Source organism: Heterodontus francisci, chromosome 20, assembly GCF_036365525.1.
Source record: "Heterodontus francisci isolate sHetFra1 chromosome 20, sHetFra1.hap1, whole genome shotgun sequence".
NCBI classification, from domain to species: Eukaryota; Metazoa; Chordata; class Chondrichthyes; order Heterodontiformes; family Heterodontidae; genus Heterodontus; species Heterodontus francisci.
The window spans coordinates 57,770,252-57,795,256 of record NC_090390.1 but is presented as its reverse complement, the minus strand read 5'-3'; the positions used below and the strand labels follow the sequence as shown (position 1 = coordinate 57,795,256).

The window sequence follows — 25,005 nt, the reverse complement described above, 5'->3', positions numbered from 1 at the left end:
TAGGAGCAGAAGTAGGCCATTTGGCCCCTCAAACCTGCTCCTCCATTCAATAAGATCATGGCTGCACTGATTGTGTCTCAAATTCCACACTCCCATCTCCCCTGATAACCTTTGATTCCCTTCCCTAACAAGCATCTCTCTCCCTCCACCTTAAAAATATTCAATGATCCAGCCTCCACCATCTTCTGAGGCAGAGAGTTCCAAAGACGCACAACCTCTGAAAGAAAAAATTCTCCTCATCTCTGTCCTAAAAGGGCACCACCTAATTTTCAAACCATGCCCCCAGTTCTGGACTCCCCCACAAGAGGAAACATTCTTCCACATCCACCTTGTCAAGACCGATCAGGAGCTTATATACTTCAATCAAATCTCCCCTTACTCTTCTAAACTCCAGTGAAAACAACCCCAGTCTGTCCCATAAGACAACCTGCTCATACCAGGTATCAATCTAGTGAACCTCCTCTGAACCGCTTCCAATACATTTACATCCTTTCTTAAATAAGGAGACCAAAACTTCACACAGTATTTGAGATGTGGTCTCACCAATGCCCTGTATAATTGAAGCATAACATCGTTCCATTTATTTTCAATTTCTCTCGTAATAAAGGATCACATTCCGTTAGCCTTCTTTACTACTTGCTGTACCTGCATCATAACTTTTTGTGATTCATGCACAGGAACAGTTAGATTCCTCTGCACGTCGGAACTCTGCAGTCGTTCTCTGTTTAAGTAAAGCGCTGCTCTTTAATTCTTCCTGCCAAAGTGAACAACTTCACATTTTCCCACATTATAGTCCATCTGCCAGATTTCTGTCCACTCACTCAACTATCTATATCGGTCTGCAACCTCTTTATGTCCTCTTCACAACATACGTTCCGAGGTATGTTTGTGTCATCTGCAAATTTATCGACCAAGCCATTGCTGCCCTAATCTGATGATGCGAGATAATTGTCTGCAGTGTATATTATGATCCATGAGATTATTCTTGGGACAGATTTGCGCTGTACTCCTTCAAACATTAAAACCTGATGAGTCAGAAATACAGGGCCACATAATTTGGTTCCATAGCACCGATATTTTCAGCGACTCGCACCGGACTTGATTTTGTGAGGGCATTGGGCAGCCATTAGCAGCGTGTGCAGGAAGTAGGCAGAGTAGACGGATCGTGCCGTCACTCAGTGAGTAACGCTCATTTGATTCTGTCCCTGTCATCTTCCACCTCATCAGTGCAGCTGATGCCCATTCTCATCCTTGTTTTCAAATCCCTCCATGACCTTTCTCAATCTCTGTATTCTCCTCCATCCCTGCAACACCACCCCCCGAGACAACCCCCCACCAGATTTCAGCAATCCACCAATTCTGGTCTCTTGAACATTCCTGATTTTAATCACTCCACTATTGGCAGCTGTGCCTTCATCTGCCTGGGCTCTAAACTCTGGAATTCCTTCCCTTGACTTTTCCGGCTCTCGTTCCTCTTTTCAGATGCTCTTTTAAAGTGATTGCTTTTCCAATCTTTTGGTCATTTGGCCTATATCTCCTTGTGTGGCTCGGTGTCACATTTCATTCCATAATACTCCTGTAACAACCCTTGCGACATTTTATTGCATTGACTGCGTTATATAAATGCAAGTTGTTATTTCAGCTGCATGAACACTAAATGGAATTCTGTATCCTGTTTTAGTCCCATCACATGATGGTTGGTAAAGAGGCTTTGTAACGGGTACAGAGGTGGAGTCGCGAGGGGTTTTGCTGAGTGTGGAGATTCATTCCAAAGTTGAATAATTTAATTATCAAGGAAAGGTTTAAAGTGCTGGAACTCTACACTGCAGAGAAATGTAGTCTTTGGGCTGACTTGATTGAGGTTTTCCAAATGATGAAGGAAATAAAGTGTGTTTGTGTCGTCTGTTTGTTTCTATTAAATACGATAGGGAGGGTTAGGGGTTACGATCTCATGTTATATAAAGGCCAAGCGAGGATTGATGTTAGGAGGTAATTATTTTCCCGGTGAATAGTGAGTCTGTGGAACAGGATGCTGGCTCAGGCAGTGAACACTGATTCACTGAATTCCTTCAAACATGAGCTGGACCCATTTCTGGTTGGAGATCGCCACAAACAGATGGTCGATACTGCAGAACATTAATCAGGGCAGGAGGAGTCTCCTGGACTAGTCTTGATCGGATGGGAATTTTCCATATTTCTTTCAGAAATTTGCCTGCGATTTTATTTTATTTCCAGTTGGTGGTGGGAGTGTATATATTGTCTGTTTTGAGAGAGGCTGGCTGCACCAGTGAGCCTTTTCCTGTCCATTTGTTCGTAACTGTCAATCATAGCCGATGTTAAGAATTTCTTTTTTCCATGTGTTCCATTAATATTTCCATGAGTATGAATGATAAAAGATTCTTCAAAAACACTTGACAAAGCAAATATACTGAATGTGTTCCTTTATAGGATACTGCAGTGCTTATTCAACAGGTCAGTAATATTTAAATTCATTTTCTTTTAATTTGTTGGTTTGTACATTTGTTGACCGTATATCGGTCAATAATAAATCTTAGTGTCTGTACTCAGAGAATCACATTATTGATTTCGTAAAGTTTTTGTATCCTGCTGTCTAAAGTCTGCATATTATTGACGTGAAAGCATGTGCTCTACATTGTACTATTTTGATGTTCCTCTATTACTGTGTTAAGTAGCTGTAACATTCTTATAATGTCATCTGTACTGTTCATCAGAGATTAAAATTGTAGCATTTCATATCAAGGAGAAGTGTGAAATCAAAGTAGGTACCTGAACATTCAGTTTATGTTCTAACATATTGTTCATTGAGCAGTACAGGATTAATTTTTGTATCATTTTGTGGTGACAGAGGTTGCTGTATTTGATGAGAATTTGTTTTTTCTCTGGCCTTCAATGGAAGAAAATGGTGAAGATTTCTCTTCTTTGAGGCATTTGTATTGGTGCGTTCTGTCACTGATTGTCAAAATAGCCACAGTGAAAACATAGAGACATTCAGCTAGTGTGGAAATGAAAACGAGATTCTCCAAGAAAATTGAGAAAGGAAGTTTCATATCATTGTATAATTTTCCATCCCAGTCAAACAAATGTAAAATTTCTCCAGTAATTATCGTTATTACAGAATAATTATCAATGTACCATGGAACAGCATGAGGGGATATGGAAGAGTTCAAAGAGTAAGATTAAATAGGGCATTGTATGCATCTTTGGCTCCAGCATAGGTAACATTTCTAGGGGAGGCAGTACGTCTGCAGCCCTGAATATCATTGTGAACCTGGAGTGAGATTCCAACTGTGACCTGGACTGGCAATCTTACACCAACATTTCCATCATTATTGCATGTGGGGTGGGAGGAGCTTGTGGTGTGTGTGGCTCTTCTTGCCCACTGCCTCTGACCCTGTGATCTTTAACTGGGTCAGTGGCAGATTTTACTGGAGGGCATGCAATCCCTGTGTAACTGCAGGATCTTACCTTCATTACAAAATTCCTGGCCACTTTTTATTTCTTTAATGCCTCTCAAAAATATTGTGCAAAGTTTGAGATTTGAATAGTTATGAAAAAAAAAATAATTGTGGCTTTGTTTTTAAAATGTTGTCTGGCATTACTCGAGCAAAAATATCATCAGGTACTTTAAATGTCTTCAAGTTAATGTTAAATCCTTTCCAGTCTGCTGCTATTGATAGTTGTGTATTGGCAGGTAGCAATGCATCTTCTCAGCAGCAAGCTCGACCGAACATCTGTCCATAGATCCTCCTATTCCAAATATGTCAGATAAGGGATTCCCTTTGAAATGTGTTGGTGCCACTAATGGTGCTTTAGGAAAGGAGAAGTAATTATAATTAATGTTTTTCACCACTTGGACCATGACAGCGGGAGATGGTGAACAGGAGAAGCATATCACCAAATTAATATTTAATTGCAGCATTCACTGGGAGTGACAATAGTCCATCTGACATCAGGTTCAGTGAGACCACTGTCTCTCCACAGTGTCTCATGGTGGAGGAAAACCAACACTCATTAAGACGGGCAAATCTGTGCCAGCATTTGCAACAGCTTTGGCGGGCACAATCCTGAGAGATACCACCTCACCAGGAAATGTCCTGGTCAATCTTCATTCTTTCATGCTGTTGAAATAGATCAAACAATGTTGATGGTGTTTAACAGGTTTTTAAAATATTCTGGTTAGTTATGCATTTGTTTTTATTATTTTGACAGAGGCTCCTGAAACACCATCAACAGGTACGGAAAATGTGTTCAAAAATATATTGATCCATTTTTGAGTGACAAATATACATCACATTTCTTTAAAATTGCAATGTGGAGACTTGATTGATATCAATATAGTTTCAGATCTAACTAAACATTTACTGTCTAACAGGCTATGGCTCATGCAGATACAACTGTGGTGGACATTCATCAGGTTGTTCCTGTGATTACAGCTGTCAGTATAATGGCAACTGTTGCTCTGACTTCTGTTACTACTGTTCCTACATTAATTACGGTAAGAGAATATTTGGAAAAATAACTAGTGTTTAAATTTAGGTTGAAGTTAATAGATTAGGATTATTAAAAAGACTGTCAAAATTAGAATAGATCTTTATTGAAGATTGCTGCTCATATTGTGAATCAGAGTAGTTGAGCCTTGATACATAGGAATTAGGAGCAGAAGTAGGCCATTTGGCCCCTCAAACCTGCTCCTCCATTCAATAAGATCATTGCTGCACTGATTGTGTCTCAAATTCCACACTCCCATCTCCCCTGATAACCTTTGATTCCCTTCCCTAACAAGCATCTCTCTCCCTCCACCTTAAAAATATTAAATGATCCAGCCTCCACCATCTTCTGAGGCAGAGAGTTCCAAAGACGCACAACCTCTGAAAGAAAAAATTCTCCTCATCTCTGTCCTAAAAGGGCACCACCTAATTTTCAAACCATGCCCCCAGTTCTGGACTCCCCCACAAGAGGAAACATTCTTCCACATCCACCTTGTCAAGACCGATCAGGGGCTTATATACTTCAATCAAATCTCCCCTTACTCTTCTAAACTCCAGTGAAAACAACCCCAGTCTGTCCCATAAGACAACCTGCTCATACCAGGTATCAATCTAGTGAACCTCCTCTGAACCGCTTCCAATACATTTACATCCTTTCTTAAATAAGGAGACCAATACTGCACACAGTATTTGAGATGTGGTCTCACCAATGCCCTGTATAATTGAAGCATAACATCCTTCCATTTATTTTCAATTTCTCTCGTAATAAAGGTTCGCATTCCGTTAGCCTTCTTTACTACTTGCTGTACCTGCATCATAACTTTTTGTGACTCATGCACAGGAACAGTTAGATTCCTCTGCACGTCGGAACTCTGCAGTCGTTCTCTGTTTAAGTAAAGCGCTGCTCTTTAATTCTTCCTGCCAAAGTGAACAACTTCACATTTTCCCACATTATAGTCCATCTGCCAGATTTCTGTCCACTCACTCAACTATCTATATCGGTCTGCAACCTCTTTATGTCCTCTTCACAACATACGTTCCGAGGTATGTTTGTGTCATCTGCAAATTTATCGACCAAGCCATTGCTGCCCTAATCTGATGATGCGAGATAATTTTCTGCAGTGTATATTATGATCCATGAGATTATTCTTGGGACAGATTTGCGCTGTACTCCTTCAAACATTAAAATTTGATCAGTCAGAAATACAGCGCGACAAAATTTGGTTCCATAGCACCGATATTTTCAGCGACTCGCACCGGACTTGATTTTGTGAGGGCATTGGGCAGCCATTAGCAGCGTGTGCAGGAAGTAGGCAGAGTAGACGGATCGTGCCGTCACTCAGCGAGTAACGCTCATTTGATTCTGTCCCTGTCATCTTCCACCTCATCAGTGCAGCTGATGCCCATTCTCATCCTTGTTTTCAAATCCCTCCATGACCCTTCTCAATCTCTGTATTCTCCTCCATCCCTGCAACGCCACCCCCCGAGACAACCCCCCACCAGATTTCAGCAATCCACCAATTCTGGTCTCTTGAACATTCCTGATTTTAATCACTCCACTATTGGCAGCTGTGCCTTCATCTGCCTGGGCTCTAAACTCTGGAATTCCTTCCCTTGACTTCTCCGGCTCTCGTTCCTCTTTTCAGATGCTCCTTTAAAGCGATTGCTTTTCCAATCTTTTGGTCATTTGGCCTATATCTCCTTGTGTGGCTCGGTGTCACATTTCATTCCATAATACTCCTGTAACACCCCTTGCGACATTTTATTGCATTGACTGCGTTATATAAATGCAAGTTGTTATTTCAGCTGCATGAACACTAAATGGAATTCTGTATCCTGTTTTAGTCCCATCACATGATGGTTGGTAAAGAGGCTTTGTAACGGGTACAGAGGTGGAGTCGTGAGGGGTTTTGCTGAGTGTGGAGATTCATTCCAAAGTTGAATAATTTAATTATCAAGGAAAGGTTTAAAGTGCTGGAACTCTACACTGCAGAGAAATGTAGTCTTTGGGCTGACTTGATTGAGGTTTTCCAAATGATGAAGGAAATAAAGTATGTTTGTGTCGTCTGTTTGTTTCTATTAAATACGATAGGGAGGATTAGGGGTTACGATCTCATGTTATATAAAGGCCAAGCGAGGATTGATGTTAGGAGGTAATTATTTTCCCAGTGAATAGTGAGTCTGTGGAACAGGATGCTGGCTCAGGCAGTGAACACTGATTCACTGAATTTATTCAAACATGAGCTGGACCCATTTCTGGTTGGAGATCGCCACAAACAGATGGTCGATATTGTCGAACATTAATCAGGGCAGGAGGAGTCTCCTGGACTAGTCTTGATCGGATGGGAATTTTCCATATTTCTTTCAGAAATTTGCCTGCGATTTTATTTTATTTCCAGTTGGTGGTGGGATTGTAGATATTGTCTCTTTTGAGAGAGGCTGGCTGCACCAGTGAGACTTTTCCTGTCCATTTGTTCGTAACTGTCAATCATAGCCGATGCTCAGAATTTCTTTTTTCCATGTGTTCCATTAATATTTCCATGAGTATGAATGATAAAAGATTCTTCAAAAACACTTGACAAAGCAAATAAACTGAATGTGTTCCTTTATAGGATACTGCAGTGCTTATTCAACAGGTCAGTAATATTTAAATTCATTTTCTTTTAATTTGTTGGTTTGTACATTTGTTGACCGTATATCGGTCAATAATAAATCTTAGTGTCTGTACTCAGAGAATCACATTATTGATTTCGTAAAGTCTTTGTATCTGTCTAAAGTCTGCATATTATTGACGTGAAAGCATGTGCTCTACATTGTACTATTTTGATGTTCCTCTATTACTGTGTTAAGTAGCTGTAACATTCTTATAATGTCATCTGTACTGTTCATCAGAGATTAAAATTGTAGCATTTCATATCAAGGAGAAGTGTGAAATCAAAGTAGGTACCTGAACATTCAGTTTATGTTCTAACATATTGTTCGTTGAGCAGTACAGGATTAATTTTTGTATCATTTTGTGGTGACAGAGGTTGCTGTATTTGATGAGAATTTGTTTTTTCTCTGGCCTTCAATAGAAGAAAATGTTGAAGATTTCTCTTCTTTGAGGCATTTGTATTGGTGCGTTCTGTCACTGATTGTCAAAATAGCCACAGTGAAAACATAGAGTCATTCAGCTAGTGTGGAAATGAAAACAAGATTCTCCAAGAAAATTGAGAAAGGAAGTTTCATATCATTGTATAATTTTCCATCCCAGTCGAACAAATGTAAAATTTCTCCAGTAATTATCGTTATTACAGAATAATTATCAATGTACCATGGAACAGCATGAGGGGATATGGAAGAGTTCAAAGAGTAAGATTAAATAGGGCATTGTAGGCATCTTTGGCTCCAGCATAGGTAACATTTCTAGGGGAGGCAGTACGTCTGCAGCCCTGAATATCATTGTGAACCTGGAGTGAGATTCCAACTGTGACCTGGACTGGCAATCTTGCTCCAACATTTCCATCATTATTGCATGTGGGGTGGGAGGAGCTTGAGGTGTGTGTGGCTCCTCTTGCCCACTGCCTCTGACCCTGTGATCTTTAACTGGGTCAGTGGCAGATTTTACTGGAGGGCATGCAATCCCTGTGTAACTGCAGGATCTTACCTTCATTACAAAATTCCTGGCCACTTTTTATTTCTTTAATGCCTCTCAAAAATATTGTGCAAAGTTTGAGATTTGAATAGTTATGAAAAAAAAAATAATTGTGGCTTTGTTTTTAAAATGTTGTCTGGCATTACTCGAGCAAAAATATCATCAGGTACTTTAAATGTCTTCAAGTTAATGTTAAATCCTTTCCAGTCTGCTGCTATTGATAGTTGTGTATTGGCAGGTAGCAATGCATCTTCTCAGCAGCAAGCTCGACCGAACATCTGTCCATAGATCCTCCTATTCCAAATATGTCAGATAAGGGATTCCCTTTGAAATGTGTTGGTGCCACTAATGGTGCTTTAGGAAAGGAGAAGTAATTATAATTAATGTTTTTCACCACTTGGACCATGACAGCGGGAGATGGTGAACAGGACAAGCATATCACCAAATTAATATTTAATTGCAGCATTCACTGGGAGTGACAATAGTCCATCTGACATCAGGTTCAGTGAGACCACTGTCTCTCCACAGTGTCTCATGGTGGAGGAAAACCAACACTCATTAAGACGGGCAAATCTGTGCCAGCATTTGCAACAGCTTTGGCGGGCACAATCCTGAGAGATACCACCTCACCAGGAAATGTCCTGGTCAATCTTCATTCTTTCATGCTGTTGAAATAGATCAAACAATGTTGATGGTGTTTAACAGGTTTTTAAAATATTCTGGTTAGTTATGCATTTGTTTTTATTATTTTGACAGAGGCTCCTGAAACACCATCAACAGGTACGGAAAATGTGTTCAAAAATATATTGATCCATTTTTGAGTGACAAATATACATCACATTTCTTTAAAATTGCAATGTGGAGACTTGATTGATATCAATATAGTTTCAGATCTAACTAAACATTTACTGTCTAACAGGCTATGGCTCATGCAGATACAACTGTGGTGGACATTCATCAGGTTGTTCCTGTGAATACAACTGTCCTTATTATGGCAACTGTTGCCCTGACTTCTGTGACCACTGTTCCTACATTAATTACGGTAAGAGAACTTTTGGAAAATAAGCCAATGTTTAAATTTTGGTTGAAGATAATATGTTCAGATTATAAAAAAGACTGTCAATATTAATAATAGAACTGTATTGAAGATTGCTGCTCATATTGTGAATCAATGTAGCTGAGTCTTGCTGATATGTGATGTTTTTCTGCAGTGTAGAATATGATCTGTGTTGTACTACTATATGTTAAAACTCCTAAATGCTAAAACCTGGTGGGCTGAATTTTATGCTTGGACATCGGTGCTGTCCCTGTACTTAGCAGCCACCATGGAGTCCTCGCGATATTATGCGCCGGGATCATTTAAATGGAGGTGGCAGAACGGCTGCCCCCGATGATTTAGTGGGGTGGCCACTGCGTCCCCAGCAAAGGCGCCTGGCAGCACCGGGCAGGCACCGGCACTGGCACCATTTTTAATGGGCTTTAAGCCCTTAGAAGCAATTCAAATGTTTAAAGGGAGATGTTTGTTTAAAAATTGTAAATAAAATCTGTTCACAGCAATCAGAGCAGTTTTTACCGCTACTCCATCCCTCCCGCCCTGATAATTTCACTCCTCCCCCCTCCTCACCAGTGTCTCGCCTTGGAACTCCATATGGGATGGCCGCTTGGTCAGTTCATTAACATTTATTTGCATGAACTTTAGTAGGCAAATGAAGGCCCCAGCACTTTGTGGCGGGGTCCGCACCGAGGCCTCGCCACCTCCGGTAAAAGGTGGTGGGGCCTTCTTGGCGTCGTGGGTCATGGCGGGCCTTTCCCACTGCATTTTACGGGCCCCCCCCCCCCCCCCTCACGACCCACAACGTTGTAGGGCTGGTAAAATTCAGCCCGGTGAGTCTGAAATATGGTGACCACAAAATTTGGCTCCATAGCACCCATATTTTCAGCGACTCGTGCCAGGCTTGATTTTGGTGAAGTCATTGGGCAGGCGTTAGCAGCATGTGCTGGAAGTAGACAGAGTAGTTGGATTGTGATCAGTCAGTGTATAACGTTGATTTGATACTAGCCGTGGCATTTTCAACTTCATCACTGCAGCTAACATCCACTCTTCACCTCCCACAGCTGAACATTCATTCAGTAGCAGGAAGGACCACCCTCCAGTGCTATATAAACGGATCATCAACTAGTTCCATGTTACTTTCAGGTTCAGATTTCTGCTGGATCTTGCTGAGTTTGTAGAACTGTTGTGAGTTTTCTACTGATGTTTAAAGTTGCTGAAGTTTGCAGAGAGTCCTGTCACACATGGTGAAGGCCTTGATTCTAACTTCAAGGTTTCAGCTCAGACCAATTGCTCCCCGTCATGGGTGCTGTAGTTGACATCCTCCTTGGCCTGCAGCATTTTAGGGGGATTGAGCATAGGCAACAGGCGGTAATAAAGGCAAATGGTATGTTGGCCTTCATAGCGAGAGGATTCGAGTACAGGAACGGGAATGTCTTGCTGCAATTATACAGGGTCTTGGTGAGGCCACACTTGGAATATTGTGTGCAGTTTTGGTCTCCTTATCTGAGAAAGGATGTTCTTGTTATAGAGGAAGTGCAGCGAAGGTTTACCAGACTGATTCCTGGGATGGCGGGACTGATATGAGGAGAGATTGAGTCATTTCGGATTATATTCGCTGGAGTTCAGAAGAGTGAGGGGGGATCTCGTAGAAACCTATAAAATTGTAACAGGACTTGACAGGGTAGATGCAGGAAGGATGTTCCCAATGGTGGGGGAGTCCAGAACCAGGGGTCATAGTCTAAGGATATGGGTAAACCTTTCAGGACTAAGATGAGGAGAAATTTCTTCACCCAGAGAGTAGTGAGCCTGTGGAATTCGCTACCACAGTAAGCAGTTGAGGCCAAAGCATTGTATGTTTTCAAGAAGGAGTTAGATATAGCTGTTGGGTCTAAAGGGATCAAAGGGTATGGGGCAAAAGCGGGAACAGGCTACTAAGTTGGATGATCAGCCATGATCATAATGAATGGCGGAGCAGGCTCGAATGGCCTACTCCTGCTCCTATTTTCTATGTTTCTGTGTAATGAGCTTGGTCAAGGAAGAATTTCCCTTTTGAAATCTCTGTTGGCTACTCATTATGTTTTTGGTTTCTAGATTTTACTACTACTGATGGCTGGCTGGCCTGTGGTTCCCTAGACTTGGCTGAAAAATAAATCCTATCAAGATATCCTGCACAATATTTGCATGCAGACACTGGCAGGGGTCCCTTAATTGGCTGAGGTCCTTGGTACGGGCTAAATAGGCCCAACCATCAATCCATCTCTGGACTTATGTGTTGTGATTCCAATTTTCAATCTTTTGTCTTTGCAGACCATAACCCAGGATCTTAAAAACTCAAAGTAAATCAATGTAGTGGTTGTGGAATTGTTTTTCTGTTATACCTAGAGAACAGAGCTGGAATGATTGATTCAAATATATGACTAAATTCTGAATGAAGGGTAACAGCAGAGCTGTTAACATAAGGAATAGATTACCATCTAATTTGCTGGCTAGAAGCATTCAAAGCTGAACTGGACAGATTATTTAACATGGATTAGAGAAATGCACAGTTGAGATAAAGCAGTGAAGGAGATGCAACTTGTCCCAACAGATCCTGGGCCTAGACTGAAAGGATAGATGGGAAAGAATCCCTCATGTTGCTACTTGATGTCATAAACAGACTGGATTGATTTTATCATAACCATGTTCCAATAAGGTGTTTCTTATTCTGGTATAAATGGTGAGCAGAGGATTCTTTTCCAGCTATTTATTTAATGTCACTAACACATAGTGACCAGAAAAAATCTTTGCTGAGGGTGAGCTAGATTGACACAAAAGCATTTTCTTCTTGATGCCATTGTATATTCCAAAAGAAGCAACATAGATATGGTTTACATAAACAACAAATAGTTTTGTGCTACACAACCTTGGTGCAACATAGCAATGGTTGTTGTTTAAGTTGCATGAACACTAGATGGAATACTGTGTCCAGATTTGCTCCCCTCACATGATGGGTGATATTGAGGTTTTGGAAAGGGTGCAGAGTGAGGGTAGGGATTGGGGGTACGGGGGCGGGGGGCACAGATTAATTCCAGTTTGAAGCATTTAGTTACCAAGAAAAGTTCAAAGAGATCGGATTCTAGAATGGAAAGAAGAGAAGATTTGGGATGATTCGATGGAGATTTATGAAATGATGAAGGGAATAAATTGTGTTTGTGTAGTCTGCTTGTTTCAACTAAATATGATAGGGAGGTCCAGGGGTTACAATCTCATGTTATGTAAAGACAGAGTGAAGATAGATGTTAGTAGATGTTAGAAGGCTAGTTCTTTTCTCAGTGAATAGTGGACCTGTAGAACAGGCTGCTGGCTCGAGCACTGTGCACAATGATTCACTGAATTCCTTCAAACCTGAGCTGGACCCTTTTCTGACTGGGATGGAGATCCCCAAGTGGGTATGGTATAACATTAATTTGGCCCCAAGTAGCCTCTTGGACTAGTGTTGATTGGAGAGGAATTTTACAGACTTCTTTCTCAAATTTGCTTGGTTTTTATTCACCTCACCCAAGGTTTCCAGGTCGGGTGGAGGTGTATAGATTGTATGTTGCATGTGACAGGCGGTTGCACCACTGGGCCTTTTCCTGTGTGCCATTGTTTGTATTTTTGTAAATGTCAATCTTAGCTGATGTTAATAAATTTCATTTTTGCCTTGTGTTGTATTGATATTTCTATGTGTTTGAATGAAATTGTTCAAAGTTGTTTAGAAATACTTGATTTAAATTAAATGTGTTCCTCTACAGAATACTGCAGCTCTTTTACAACTTCACCAGGTCAGTAATACTTAAATTCATTCTCTAAAAAATAAATATTGGCTTTTACATTTTCTGAACCTTTATAAATCTTAATGAGTGTACTCAGAGAATCACATTTGCGATTTGGTAAAATCTTTGTATACTGCATAGTAGTGATATAGCTAAGCAGTATGTTGTACATTGTACTTTTTTAATGTTCTTTTATTACAATGTTAAGTAGCTCTAATATTCTTAGAATGTAATAAAAGGCAAAATGTGATATCAGTATGGTAGTTGGATGTTCAGTTTGTTATGTTCCAATATTGTTCCTTGAACAGAGCGTGCATTATCTTTTTTATCATTTTGTGGCTACAGAGATTGCTGTATATGATGAAAAATTTTTATGACCTTCAATCGAATGAAATGGCTAAGATTTCTCTTCTTTTAGGCATTTTGTGTTGCCATATTTTGTTATTGATTGTCAAAGCAGCGAGACTGTTCCAGATTGCCACACCTACAGGAAATGTCTCTGCCTTGAGAGCCTCCAGTTCAGAGTCTGTGAGTTAGAATCATAGAATGGTTCCAGCACAGATGGAGGCTATTCAGCCTATTACCTCTGTGCCAGCTCTCTGCAAGAGCAACTCACCTAGTCCCACTCGCCTGCCCTTTTCCCCATAGCCCTGCAATTTTTTTTTCTCATGAAAAAATTGTCCATTTCTCTTTTGGAAGTTAGTATTGAATCTTCCTCCACCACACTCTCAGGCAGTGCATTCCAGATCCTAACCACTGAGTGTGTAAAATGTTTCTCCTCATGTGGCTGTTGCTTCTTTTGTCAATCACCTTAAATCAGCATCCTCTGGTTGTCGGCCTTTCTGCCAATGGGAAGTTTCTGCCTATCTACTCTGTCCAGAGCCCTCATGATTTTGAATACAAGTCTAAGTTAGAGAGATTGTGACACATAAGGGAGGGGGAGAATTTCTGGATAGTTTCCTCCAGAACAAAGGTGCTGGAAAGGGAGAGTGTGATTGTCAGTCAACAGGATAGGTGGAATCGAGGGGAGATCGAGGAGGAGCAGACACTGGTCTTATCCAACAGGTACAATGTGCTTAATACATGTGAGGTTAATTGAGGAAGACTGTGGGAAAGGACAGTTGCAATGCTGACCTAGGCAGTAAGAAGCAAGAGGCTGTACAATGAGGAGAAAAGCAGAATAGAAATATAGGAGTGATGGGGGTTTCAATAATTAGGGGAATAGATTACATCCTATACAGCCACAATTGAGAGTCCCAAAGGGTGTGTTGCCAGTCTAGTGACAGGGTGAGGAATATCTCAATGCAGCTGAAAAGGAATTTCGAAAGGGAGGAGGAAGATCCAATTACCGTGGTCCATGTCGGGTCCAATGAAATAGGAATGAAAAGGGAGGAGGTTAAACTGAGGGAGTGTCAGGAGTTAGGACTAAATTTAAAAGCTAAATTAAAAAGCAGGACCTCAAGGATGTTAATCTTGGGATTATTAACTGAGCCACATGCTAATTGGCATTGGGACAAACAGACCAGGAAGGTGAATATGCAGCTAAGGGAATGGGGTGGAAAGGAAGGGTTCCATTTCATGGGACACCAGCACTAGTACTGGGATGAGGGAATTGTATCGTCGGGAGGGGCTATATCTGAAACAGTCTGGGACCAAGGTCCTAGCATAAAGTATAAATAGGGTGGTTAAACGAATAAATGGGGAAGAGGGCTCAGTCAGAAACCATTATGAAACTGATAGTTCAAAGAGAAAATAAAGGATGAGAGCAGAGTTCAGTTCATGAACAAGTGTTATAATTAGACCTGAAGAAGGGAATAGTAAAATAACTAAAGTGGAGCAGATTGACAAAGAAGAAATATGTTAAGTTAAATGGTGTGAGGAAGGCAGCATCAGACCAAAAGGACAGGTCTCTTGCCCAAATAGGAGTTTTATATACTAATGCATGGAGTATAAAAAATAAATTGAATGAATTAGAGACTAAAATACACCTTAGAGAGTATGGCATAGTGCCCATTGTACAGACATGGCTGTAAGCTGGTCATAGCTGGGAGTTCCAGCTTATGAGGTCTTTCAAAAGGAGAAGGAAACTAAAAGAGTAGGAGGGGTAGCCTTATTGATTAAAGATACTATTACAGCATTAGTCTGAGAGGATATAGGCAGGGAAAATCAATCGGGGAGACTCTATGGTTCGAATTGAAAAATAAGACAGGACTTAAAACTGTGTAATGAGAGTTGTGTACAGGCCTACTGATAGCAGCAATGAAGTGGCAGAATGTATTAAGTCAGAGATTAGAGAGGCTGGTAGCAAAAGCAAAGTTGTTTTAATGGGACACTTTAATTTTCATATAGATTTGGAAGAGCAGAGCAGCTTAATTCAGAAAGGTAGTGAATTTCATGACGGCATTCTAGATAGTTTTCTGGAATTATGTTCTAGGACCAACAAAAGGGCAGGCGACATTAGATTTAGTAATGAGCCAGACTTAGTTAATAATCTAACAGTAAGGGAACATTTATCTAAAAATGATCATAAGGATTGAATTCAGTGTGAGGTTTGAAAAGGAGAAAGTTAATGCAATTACTAAGATTCTAGGTATTGGTAAGGTTAACTTTAACAGGTTGAGACAGAAAATGATGACAGCAAACTGGTCAAAACTATTATCAGGCAAAACCGCAGATGAACAGTGGGAGGTCTTCAAAAAAGAATACAGGACCAATATATATTCAATTCCAGAAGGCATTCGATAAGGTTCCACATAACAGAATGTTAGCTAAAATTAAAGCTCATGGAATTGAAGGCAAATTAATGACCTGGTTAGGAAATTGGTCAGGCGGTAGAAATGGGTAAGTACCTGAATTGAAAGAAGGTGATTAATGAGCCGGAATTTTTTGTTGGCCGGGAGGCCCCGCCCACTAGCCACAAAGTCAGTGGCAAGCCCACCTCCACAGGGCCTGGGGAGCCAGACTGGGATTTTACATTCCCCAGGCCCTGAATTGGTTTTGGGCAGGAGTTCCACCTTCTTGAGGCAGGAAGTCCAGCCTAATGGAACTTCCGGCCAATCAGCAGGCCGGCAGTTCTTAGTCCCAGCAGCACCACCAAAGCGATAGCCACTGCTGGAACTACACCCAGCCATAGCAAGGAAGATGAAGGACGGCCTGGAATTAAGATAAGTTTTTAGGGCCTCGCCGCGAACAATTGGTTGGGCCCTGGTGAGGTAAGGGGGTCAGTTGGGGGCGGGGGGCAGTGTTGTGCGTAAGGGGCAGTTGGGGCTTTGGGAGGACCCTCTGTGGGGCATAGGGTGCTTGATCAGGAAGGCTCCACCCAGCCTGCAAGAAGGCTGCCTAGCATTTTGAGGCCTCAGTTTCCCGCCAGCCAAGGGTAAAATACCTGTGGTGGCGGGCAGAGGCCCTTAAGTGCCAGTTAGTTTGCCACTTAAGGGCATGGATTGGCCTGGGGCGAATGGGCCATTTCTCGCCACCTAAGCCCTGTGTAAAATTGCAGCAGGGGCAGGAGGGGGTTGGGAACGGCCCCCCCACTCAATTTTACACCCCCCCCCAACAGCCTGCTTGTTTAGGGGGCATAAAATCCTGGCAGGGGACCCACAATGATTTGTGCTGGGGCCTCAACTGTTTACTACATTTAATAATGACTTAGATAACACGATAGAGAGCCATGCATTGTTTGTCGATGACACAAAGATTAGTGGTTCAGTAAGTGTAGGTGGGGACACAATATTACAAAACGATATTGATAAATGAGTGGGTGACACTATGGCAGATGGATTTCAATGCAGGTAAGTGTCAGGTCATCCATTTTACATTTAAAAGATGGACTTGAGTATTATTTAAATTGTGAAAAGCCAGGAGCAGTGGAGATCCAAAGAGATTTAGGCGTCCATATATACAGATCACTAAAATGCTGTAGTTAGGTACAAAAAATAATCAATAAAGCTAATGGAATGTTAGCCTTTATAAGTAGCTACCTAAAATATAAAAGGGAGGAAGCTTTGCTACAGTTATACAAAGCTGGGTTTGACCTCATTCTCCACTACCACCTTCTCAAGGGCAATTAGGGATGAACAATAAATGCTGGCCTTACTAGCGATGTCCACGTCCCATGAATGAATGAAAAAAAAATCTGGAGTTCTAAGCACAGTCCTGGGCACCGCACCCTAAAAAGGATATAATGGCCTTGGAAGAAGTGCAGTGCAGATTCATCAGAATGCTATCAGGGCTCCAAAGGTTGAATTATGAGGAGAGATTGCACGAACTCCATTTGAATTCCCTGAAATATAGGATATTAAGGAGTGATTTTATTGAGGCTTTTAGGATATTGAAAGGAACTGATAGGGCAGATAGAGAGAAACATTTATCTGCTGGTAGGGGAGTCCGAGGACAGTCTTAAAATCAGTCCCTGGTCATTTAGGAAAGAAGTTCTTCTTCTTGCAAAGGGTAGCAGGAGTGTGGGACTCTCGCCCACAAAAAGCAGTTGATGCTAATAACTTTAAATCTGTGATGATAGATTTTTGCCAGACAAGGGTATAAAAGGAAATGAAGCCAAGGCAGGTGGATGGAGATAACACACAGATCAGCCATGATCTCACAGAATGGAAGAATGGCTTATTCCTGTATTCCTATCTTTCTACGTACACTAGCACGGGCAGTAGAAAATGTCCTCAATAGAATATATTGATTCACAAATAACGATAAAAGCTCAATATTTATTTTAAAATTGTAATAGGAAAACTTGCTTGCAATAAAATTAATTTCAGATCTAACCTTATATTTACTGTACAGCAGCACACGGCTCATGCAGATACAACTGTGGTGGACATTCATCAGGTTGTTCCTGTGATTACAACTGTTATTATTATGGCAACTGTTGCCCTGACTTCTGTGACCACTGTCCTTACATTAATTATGGTAAGAGAACTTGCAGAAAATAAACTAACATGTAAATGTATGTTAAAATTAAGAAATAAAATGATAAAAAGACTGTCAAAATTAACAACAGGACTTTAGTAAAGAGTTTTGCTCATGTAGTGAAATAGTGTAGCTGAATCTTGACGATGTGAGACTTTTTTTTGCAGTGTATAATTTTGCAGGGGTGGGGCATAATGTTATATTCTGAAATATTTACACAAATCCACAATCCCCCAATCCATTACATGTGTAGTAAAATGCATGAATAAATAGCATATAGGATGTTTACAGAATATGTTAATAATAAAGCAAATCATATCACAATATATTAAGCTTAAATTAAATTTGATCCATATCATTAAGTAGTACAATTGAATGAAGCATGTTTGCATCTGCAAGAGTGCCCATAGTTGGCTGAAGCACTTGGGCACAAGCCCTGTAGCCTGTATGTTAATCCACCCCATGCAATAGTTACGGTTTATAATCAAAAGGCCAAATACTTTTTTTTTTGGAGACCATATTCCAGCTTTTTGAAAAATATTAAGAGAATTGGTACAGGTGTTGTGGGATTTTTTTTGCATTATACTTGGAGAACAGAATTAAAGAGCTTGAATCAGATCAATGGGACTCACAACTAAAACCTGACTGATGGATAACAGCAGAATTTGGGCTTATAACGTATGGAATAGATTATCAGCTAGTTTACTGAATGTACACTGACTTGAAGTATTCAGAACTGAACTGGACGTAGTACTGATTTAACAAGGAGTAAAGAGACACAGGCTTGTGATTAAGCAAGAAGGGGATGCAACATGTCCTGGACCTAGGTGGAAATGATGTTTAGGGAAGATTCCCTCAAGGTACTGCATGTTAGTGATGTCATAACCACAATGGAAAGACTTCCTATGTTTGTAATTTGGTTGTAAAATTGTTACCATGTTCCAAAGAGGATATTTATTATTCTGCTACAAATAGCAATTGAGAATTCTTCGGCGGTGTAGGCAATGTCCCTTACCCATATTGACTAGGATATCTTTGGCTGAAATTCTACCGGCATGCCATGGAGCCTGCTTCTGGAATCAAATATGCGGGTCCTGAGCCCATGCAGGCAAACGGTGGGACCACAGAGGGGATTTTACTGGTGGCAGCCAATTAAGAGGCTGCTGCTGGGACCACTAACCAATTAAGGACGGTGGCCTGCCTCTCCAAGGGGCTGGCCCTATCAGAGGGCCAGCAGCTCTGCAATTTTGGCAACACCACCAATTAGAGTGGCCACTGCTTGAGGCTGCAGGGAGAAGGAAAGTGCACCTCCCTGCTGAGGCCCCTGAAGGACAGGTAAGAAATGTTTTTAATTTGCAGAGGCTAGGCAGGCAGTCCCCAAAGGTGCATTGGAGCCACAGGGTAGCCATTGCTGTTGGAGGTCCTCCTGCATGGGACATGACGTCTCCAGGAATGACACCCACTGCCCCCCACACCCCCCTGGGAAGCCGCTGGGAGGCCACCTCGATATACCTGGCGGTTTCCCCATGCAGCGGGGTGGGGGGGGGGGGTGCATTCTGAAAACCTGGTGGCATGGTAAAATGGCTGTTAATAGGCCAACTAATTGGATTAATTGGCTGCTCACCTCTGGTCGTCAGGGGGCAGCCGAGCTGCTGGAAATATCCCGTGGTAGCGGGCCGATGTCGGGCTTTCCTCCTGACTCTTTCGGCTGTCATTGTACCAACCCTCCTGCTTCCCTCCACTGGGCTGGTAAAATTCCAATCTCAGACAAGCTAAATTGAATAACCTAAATGAGTTTCACTTCTATCAAAAAAAAATAATTTCAACTATGTGTTAAATTAATATTTCAATGAGAATAAATCTAAGAGAATTATCCAAAAACACTTGACAAAGTATGTAAACTGAATGTGTTCCTCTACAGGATACTGCAGTGCTTTTACAACATCGGGTCAGTAATATTCAAGTTTATTCTTTTCTTAAAATATGTTGGTTTGTTCATTTGCTGATTCTTTATAAATCAACAGTTAATTTTAATGGCAGTACTCAGCATATCACATAATTGATTTAATAAAGTCTTTGTATACTGCCGCCTCAAGTCTACATAATATTGACGTAGCTAAGCAGTTTGTTCTACAGTGTACTATTCTGATGCATTCTCATGGAGTAATCTGTATTGTTTATCAGAGAATAAGATTCTAGCATTGCGTATAAAGGCAAAATGTGAAACCAAGCAAGATACCTGAACATTCAGTTTGTTTTGTTCCGACATATTGTTCCTTGAGCAGAGCATGAATAATCTTTTTATTGTTTTGTGGCTACAGAGACTGTTGTATTTTATAAGAATTATTTTTCCCATCACCTTCAATAGAAGAAAATGGCAAAAACCTCTGTTCTTTTAGGCATTTGTGTCGCTGTGTTCTGTCACTGACTGTCAAAATGTCCACTGAAAATACAGGATCATTCAGTTAGTACAGAAATGAAAATGAGATTCTCTAAGAAAACTGAGAAGAAAGTTGTCATGGCATTATATAATTTTTCAGCCTGGCTGAATAATCATATAATTTTTCTAAGAGCTATCGGTGAAACAAGGATAATCTCCAGGCTGCCCATGACACAAATAAAAAGGAACAACGAAAGGGGGCATTTTCTGCTTTTCTGTTTCCAGCCTGGAATATTTCTAAAAGCCCCAAAGAGGCTGTCCAGCTCTCCCTTGGTCTGGCAACCTTGAACCAACATTTCCAGTATCTTTCTGGAGGGTCGATTCTCCTTGCCCATTATCCCTGACCCCGTGAACTTTAGCAGCTGAATTCACTGGCGGGCACAACTGCAATGTAACACCTGCATATTGGCCCCCTGTGAAATTTCCTGGCCGTTGTTTTTTCTTTAAAGTTTCTGAATAGGATTATGCAAAGTTGGAGGCTGTAATGGTTATGAAAAATTTTCCGTTTAATTATGGCTTTGTTATTATTTTGACAAGATATTTTTGCAACCACAAAGGCAACTAACACAGAAAATATTCACAAACTAACACTAAATCCTTTCCAGACCATACTGTACAGGCTGACTTTCATCTGTAGGCTGCAGGTCCCAACATTGGACTGGAGGCAGGTGCGGCATCCGTTGGAGCACTCAGTGGCCAGCTGAACGCAATTCAGTGGCAGCCAGCCAATTAAGGATCGGAAGTCGGGGAGGGGGGCGTCATCCACTGAGAGGATTGAGGCAGCAAATGCAGTGTCAGGTGATGGCGTGGAAGCTCTAGACGCCATACGTAAATGGCTGACAGACCTGGCTGACCTCTTAGAGACTCATCGGAACCCCTGCCTGACTGTTCACAGCCTCATCACAGGGCCAGCAGCTCAGCAGTATTGGCAGTGCCACTGGGAGTGGTGGGCACTGCCAGTACTGCAGAGGCCCAGGACCCAGGCGCAGCCCTGATGAGGGGGTGGGTGGTGGTCTTGTGGTCCGGGGGAGGGGTGTCCCGGTGGGTAAATTGGTTCTTGGTGATGGTCCTCCATGGGCCACAAATTGCCCACAAAAAAGGAAACTGCTTCAAGCCTGCAGGGAGGGTACCTCGTTTTACAAGGCATCCTCCCCACGTGGCGGAGAACCCCCCTCCCCCTCCCTGCCGCTGGTAAGATCCCAGTCGTGGCGGGAAGAGGCCCTTAATTGACCCTTAATAGGCCACTTATGGGCCTTAATTTGCCTGGGTGGGAAGGCCATCGTCAGCCTGCCCGGTTCTGGGAAGATTGCTGGAGAAAGGGGAGGCAGCGGGCCCTCCACCCCACTGACCCCCTGCCACCCATCCCAATTCTCTATGCCCCCCCAACTTCGATCTGATCTCAGGGTGGGGGGGAGGGAGATCCCTGCTGTAGTCTGTAGTAGTTAAACATTAATCTTTACTGCATTATAACTATTTACACTCCACACTAACCTGTGTGACTCCTCCAAAAGCCATGCTGCATCTATTCTCAAATCTCTCTCACTTGTGATCTCTTACATCATCACAGTAGCAGGCATTCTTTACACTCTCTCAAGATTAACCCTTTCAAACCCTTATACTACAGCTTGAATAATGATGAAAAATATTCCATTTAATTCAGGCTTTCTTTTTGTTACAGAGACAGAGCCACCCTCAACTGGAATAGGTATAGAAAATATTCTCAAAATAACACTAAATCCTTTTCATATTATCCAATATCAGTTAGAGCTAGAGCCAAAGTCATTCTTAGGGTGTGAGAGATGACTATAATTTTATTTGATTTTCATTGATTTGAGTTCTCTGTGTCTGTGATCAATATAGTTGATGCGAACTAGCTGTAGAAATACCTGAGGAAATTTGTCATCTGGGCTCAGCAGAAACAGCTGATGGCTAGAGCAAGATGTTGATCGAATTGGCTCTGACTTCTGGGTTGACATTCAGTGGGCTACACGTATCTAGTGGGTGCGGATGGAATCTATAACATATGGGTCGATGGCTAATTACACCCTCCCACCACGGAGGAATATCCACCCTAATAACTGTTATAATGATTGCTACAAAGGTGAGAGTGTCCCATCAGACAGCTAAACAGTCTGTGAACCCTTCCAGTACTTCAACTCCAGCACTGAGCAAGTGACTCACCACCATCTTCCCAAGGCAATTAAGTTGGGCAATAAATGCTGGACTTGCTGGTGATACCCCACATCCCATGAATAAATAAAAAAAACCTTGTGTGCTCAGACACACCTGACCTTCTGACATTCGCTGTGAAACAACAATCATATCCTCACTGCAGACCCAGCAGCAGGTCTCCTATTTATCTTTTCAGAGCAATTGTTAATTCTCTTCTCTTCTCACTTTTCAATATTGTATGTGAATCCTTGGCTGAGATTATGTACAGTCCTTGCCAACAGTACACTTCCTGGTTGCGATGGGTTGTGGGAAAACTACCAGGATGCACTGCAGCAACTTGTCAAGACTTTTTTGAGAACACTTCTCACACCTCCACCACCTAGAAGGACAAAAGCAGCAAGTGCATGGGAATATCAACACCTCCAAGTTCCCCTCCAAGTCACAATCATTCCCAAATTGGACACATCTCACCATTCCTTCATCAGCAGTGTGGGAGTTCTTTTACCAGATGGACCACAACAGGTCAATAAGGGCTCCCCAACACCTTCTCAAGGTCATCTAAGGATGGCCAATATCTGCTAGTGATGCCCATATCCTGAGAATGAATTAAAGAGTTAAAACAATTGGAACATTGTTCGTTGGAATAACAGAGATTACAGGCTGATATGATAAAAGTGTTTACAATTATGAAAGGATGAAGTGGGGTAGATAGAAACAGACTGTTCTCAGTAATACAAACAGAAAGTGCTAGAAATACTGACCAGGTCTGGCAGCATCTGTGGAGAGAGGAAAACAGAGTTAAAGTTTCAGTCGATGACCTATCATCAGAACTGGTCATCAACCTGAAACGTTAACTCTGTTTCTCCCTCCAAAGATCCTTCCAGACCTGCTGGAGTATTTCCAGCACTTGCTGTTTTTATTTCAGATTTCCAGCAGCTGCAGTATTTTGCTTTTATTTAACTGTTTTCAATAGTTGAGGGGTCTATAATGAGGGACTAGTGGTTGGTTGGCATCCTTCCATCTATGAAAGATGATGGACACCCAGCAAACAATCCATTTAGGTGGGGTGTCTTCTCTTGGTGCACCTTTGCTGATGGCAATCCTTGAGAGGCAGGTTCTGCCACAAGTGCTTCACGTGAAGCTGTCAAGTGACATAGTGAGTTGTTGTTTTTGACGTTGGCGCCTGATGCCAAGCTGTAGCAACTGGTCATCATGGTAGTGCACATCAGTCCACAGGATGGATCGCCACTTCCCTCTTTTGCCAGCTAGTGACTCCCATATGTGATAGTCGACATTTAGGGCCTTCATGTCATGCCTGCAAGCATCCTTGAAGCGGAGCTTTGGGTGTCCCACTGGTCGTCTGGCCCCAGCTACCTGATCATACAGAGGATACACGATCGTCTTCCATCCTGCGGATGTGTCCAATCTACCAAAGCTGCCTCTGTTTGATTTGGGAGCTCTGCCTTTGAGAGGACTGCCGCACTTGTGATTCTGTCCTGTCAGGATATACCCATAATGCACCGCAGACAGCGAAGATGGAAATTATTGAGCTTCCTTCCTGGTAGCTAAATTACCCATGATTCACAGCCACGCAGCAAGGTGCTGAGAACACAGGCCTTATAAATCATCAGCTTGGTCCTCAAGTTAGCGTGGTGTTATCCCATGAGCCTTTCACAAGTTGGCCAAAGGTGGTAGCTGCTTTCCTCATGCATGTATCGAGCTATGCATCAAGGGACAGATTGTCTATCACCATTTACCCAAGGTAGCAGAAATTGCTAACCACTTCCAGTGGGGTGTTATTTAGAGTTATTGGGGCAGAGATGCAACAACTTGTCCCATGACCACGGTCTTCTTGACACTTATAGTCAAGGAGAACAAGTTACAGGCACGGGAGAGACAGTCCACGAGTCTTTGAAGCTGAGGGACTATAGATACCAGATGAAAAGTATGATATTTAGAACAGAAGGGAGGGGACACTTCCTAACACAGAGTTTTGAGGAGGCGTAATTCACTTCAAGGGTTAGTGATTGAGGCAGAAGCTTTATCAATATTCAAGATTAGATTGACTAGGAGGAAAAAGGCTTGAAGGGATATGGTAATAAATTTTAACATGAATAGAACTGTTTGCTCATGTGGCAGGTAAATATTGACACAGGCTTGTTGGGGCAAATTCCATGTTGTAATTTCTATGTGCTGTAACTGTTATCTTATAATTGTCAGAAATTTTTTTTAGTATTTGTTTATGGTTAACTAATACATTTTCCTAATTTTAATCTGTACTTTGTTTTAATCTTTTCAGCAATCTCAGTATCAGGTAACTATTATTAAAGGCTCCCAATCATTTTCTTCAAACATAAACTGGAAACTAAGAAATTTCCAAAAATAAATATATCAGGGTTGAGTTCTGGGTAATGTTATGTTTGCTTGAATATTTTCCTTCCAAGGATCTCATAATAACCTTGCAGTTCATGAAAACTGTGACT

General features: G+C 41.7%; 1 protein-coding gene across 1 annotated transcript in view; it reads left to right on the top strand.

Moving 5' to 3' along the window:
- LOC137380876 (uncharacterized) overlaps positions 1–25,005 on the top strand; it is an 81,785-nt gene that overhangs the window by 43,393 nt on the left and 13,387 nt on the right. The window contains exons 28-38 of the mRNA XM_068053284.1: positions 2,449–2,472; positions 4,231–4,254; positions 4,394–4,516; positions 7,121–7,144; positions 8,899–8,922; positions 9,062–9,184; positions 12,970–12,999; positions 17,785–17,910; positions 19,832–19,858; positions 22,029–22,055; positions 24,822–24,836. Of these exons, the coding sequence (XP_067909385.1) occupies positions 2,449–2,472; positions 4,231–4,254; positions 4,394–4,516; positions 7,121–7,144; positions 8,899–8,922; positions 9,062–9,184; positions 12,970–12,999; positions 17,785–17,910; positions 19,832–19,858; positions 22,029–22,055; positions 24,822–24,836 (567 nt within the window). The remainder of the gene's footprint in view (positions 1–2,448; positions 2,473–4,230; positions 4,255–4,393; positions 4,517–7,120; positions 7,145–8,898; positions 8,923–9,061; positions 9,185–12,969; positions 13,000–17,784; positions 17,911–19,831; positions 19,859–22,028; positions 22,056–24,821; positions 24,837–25,005) is intronic.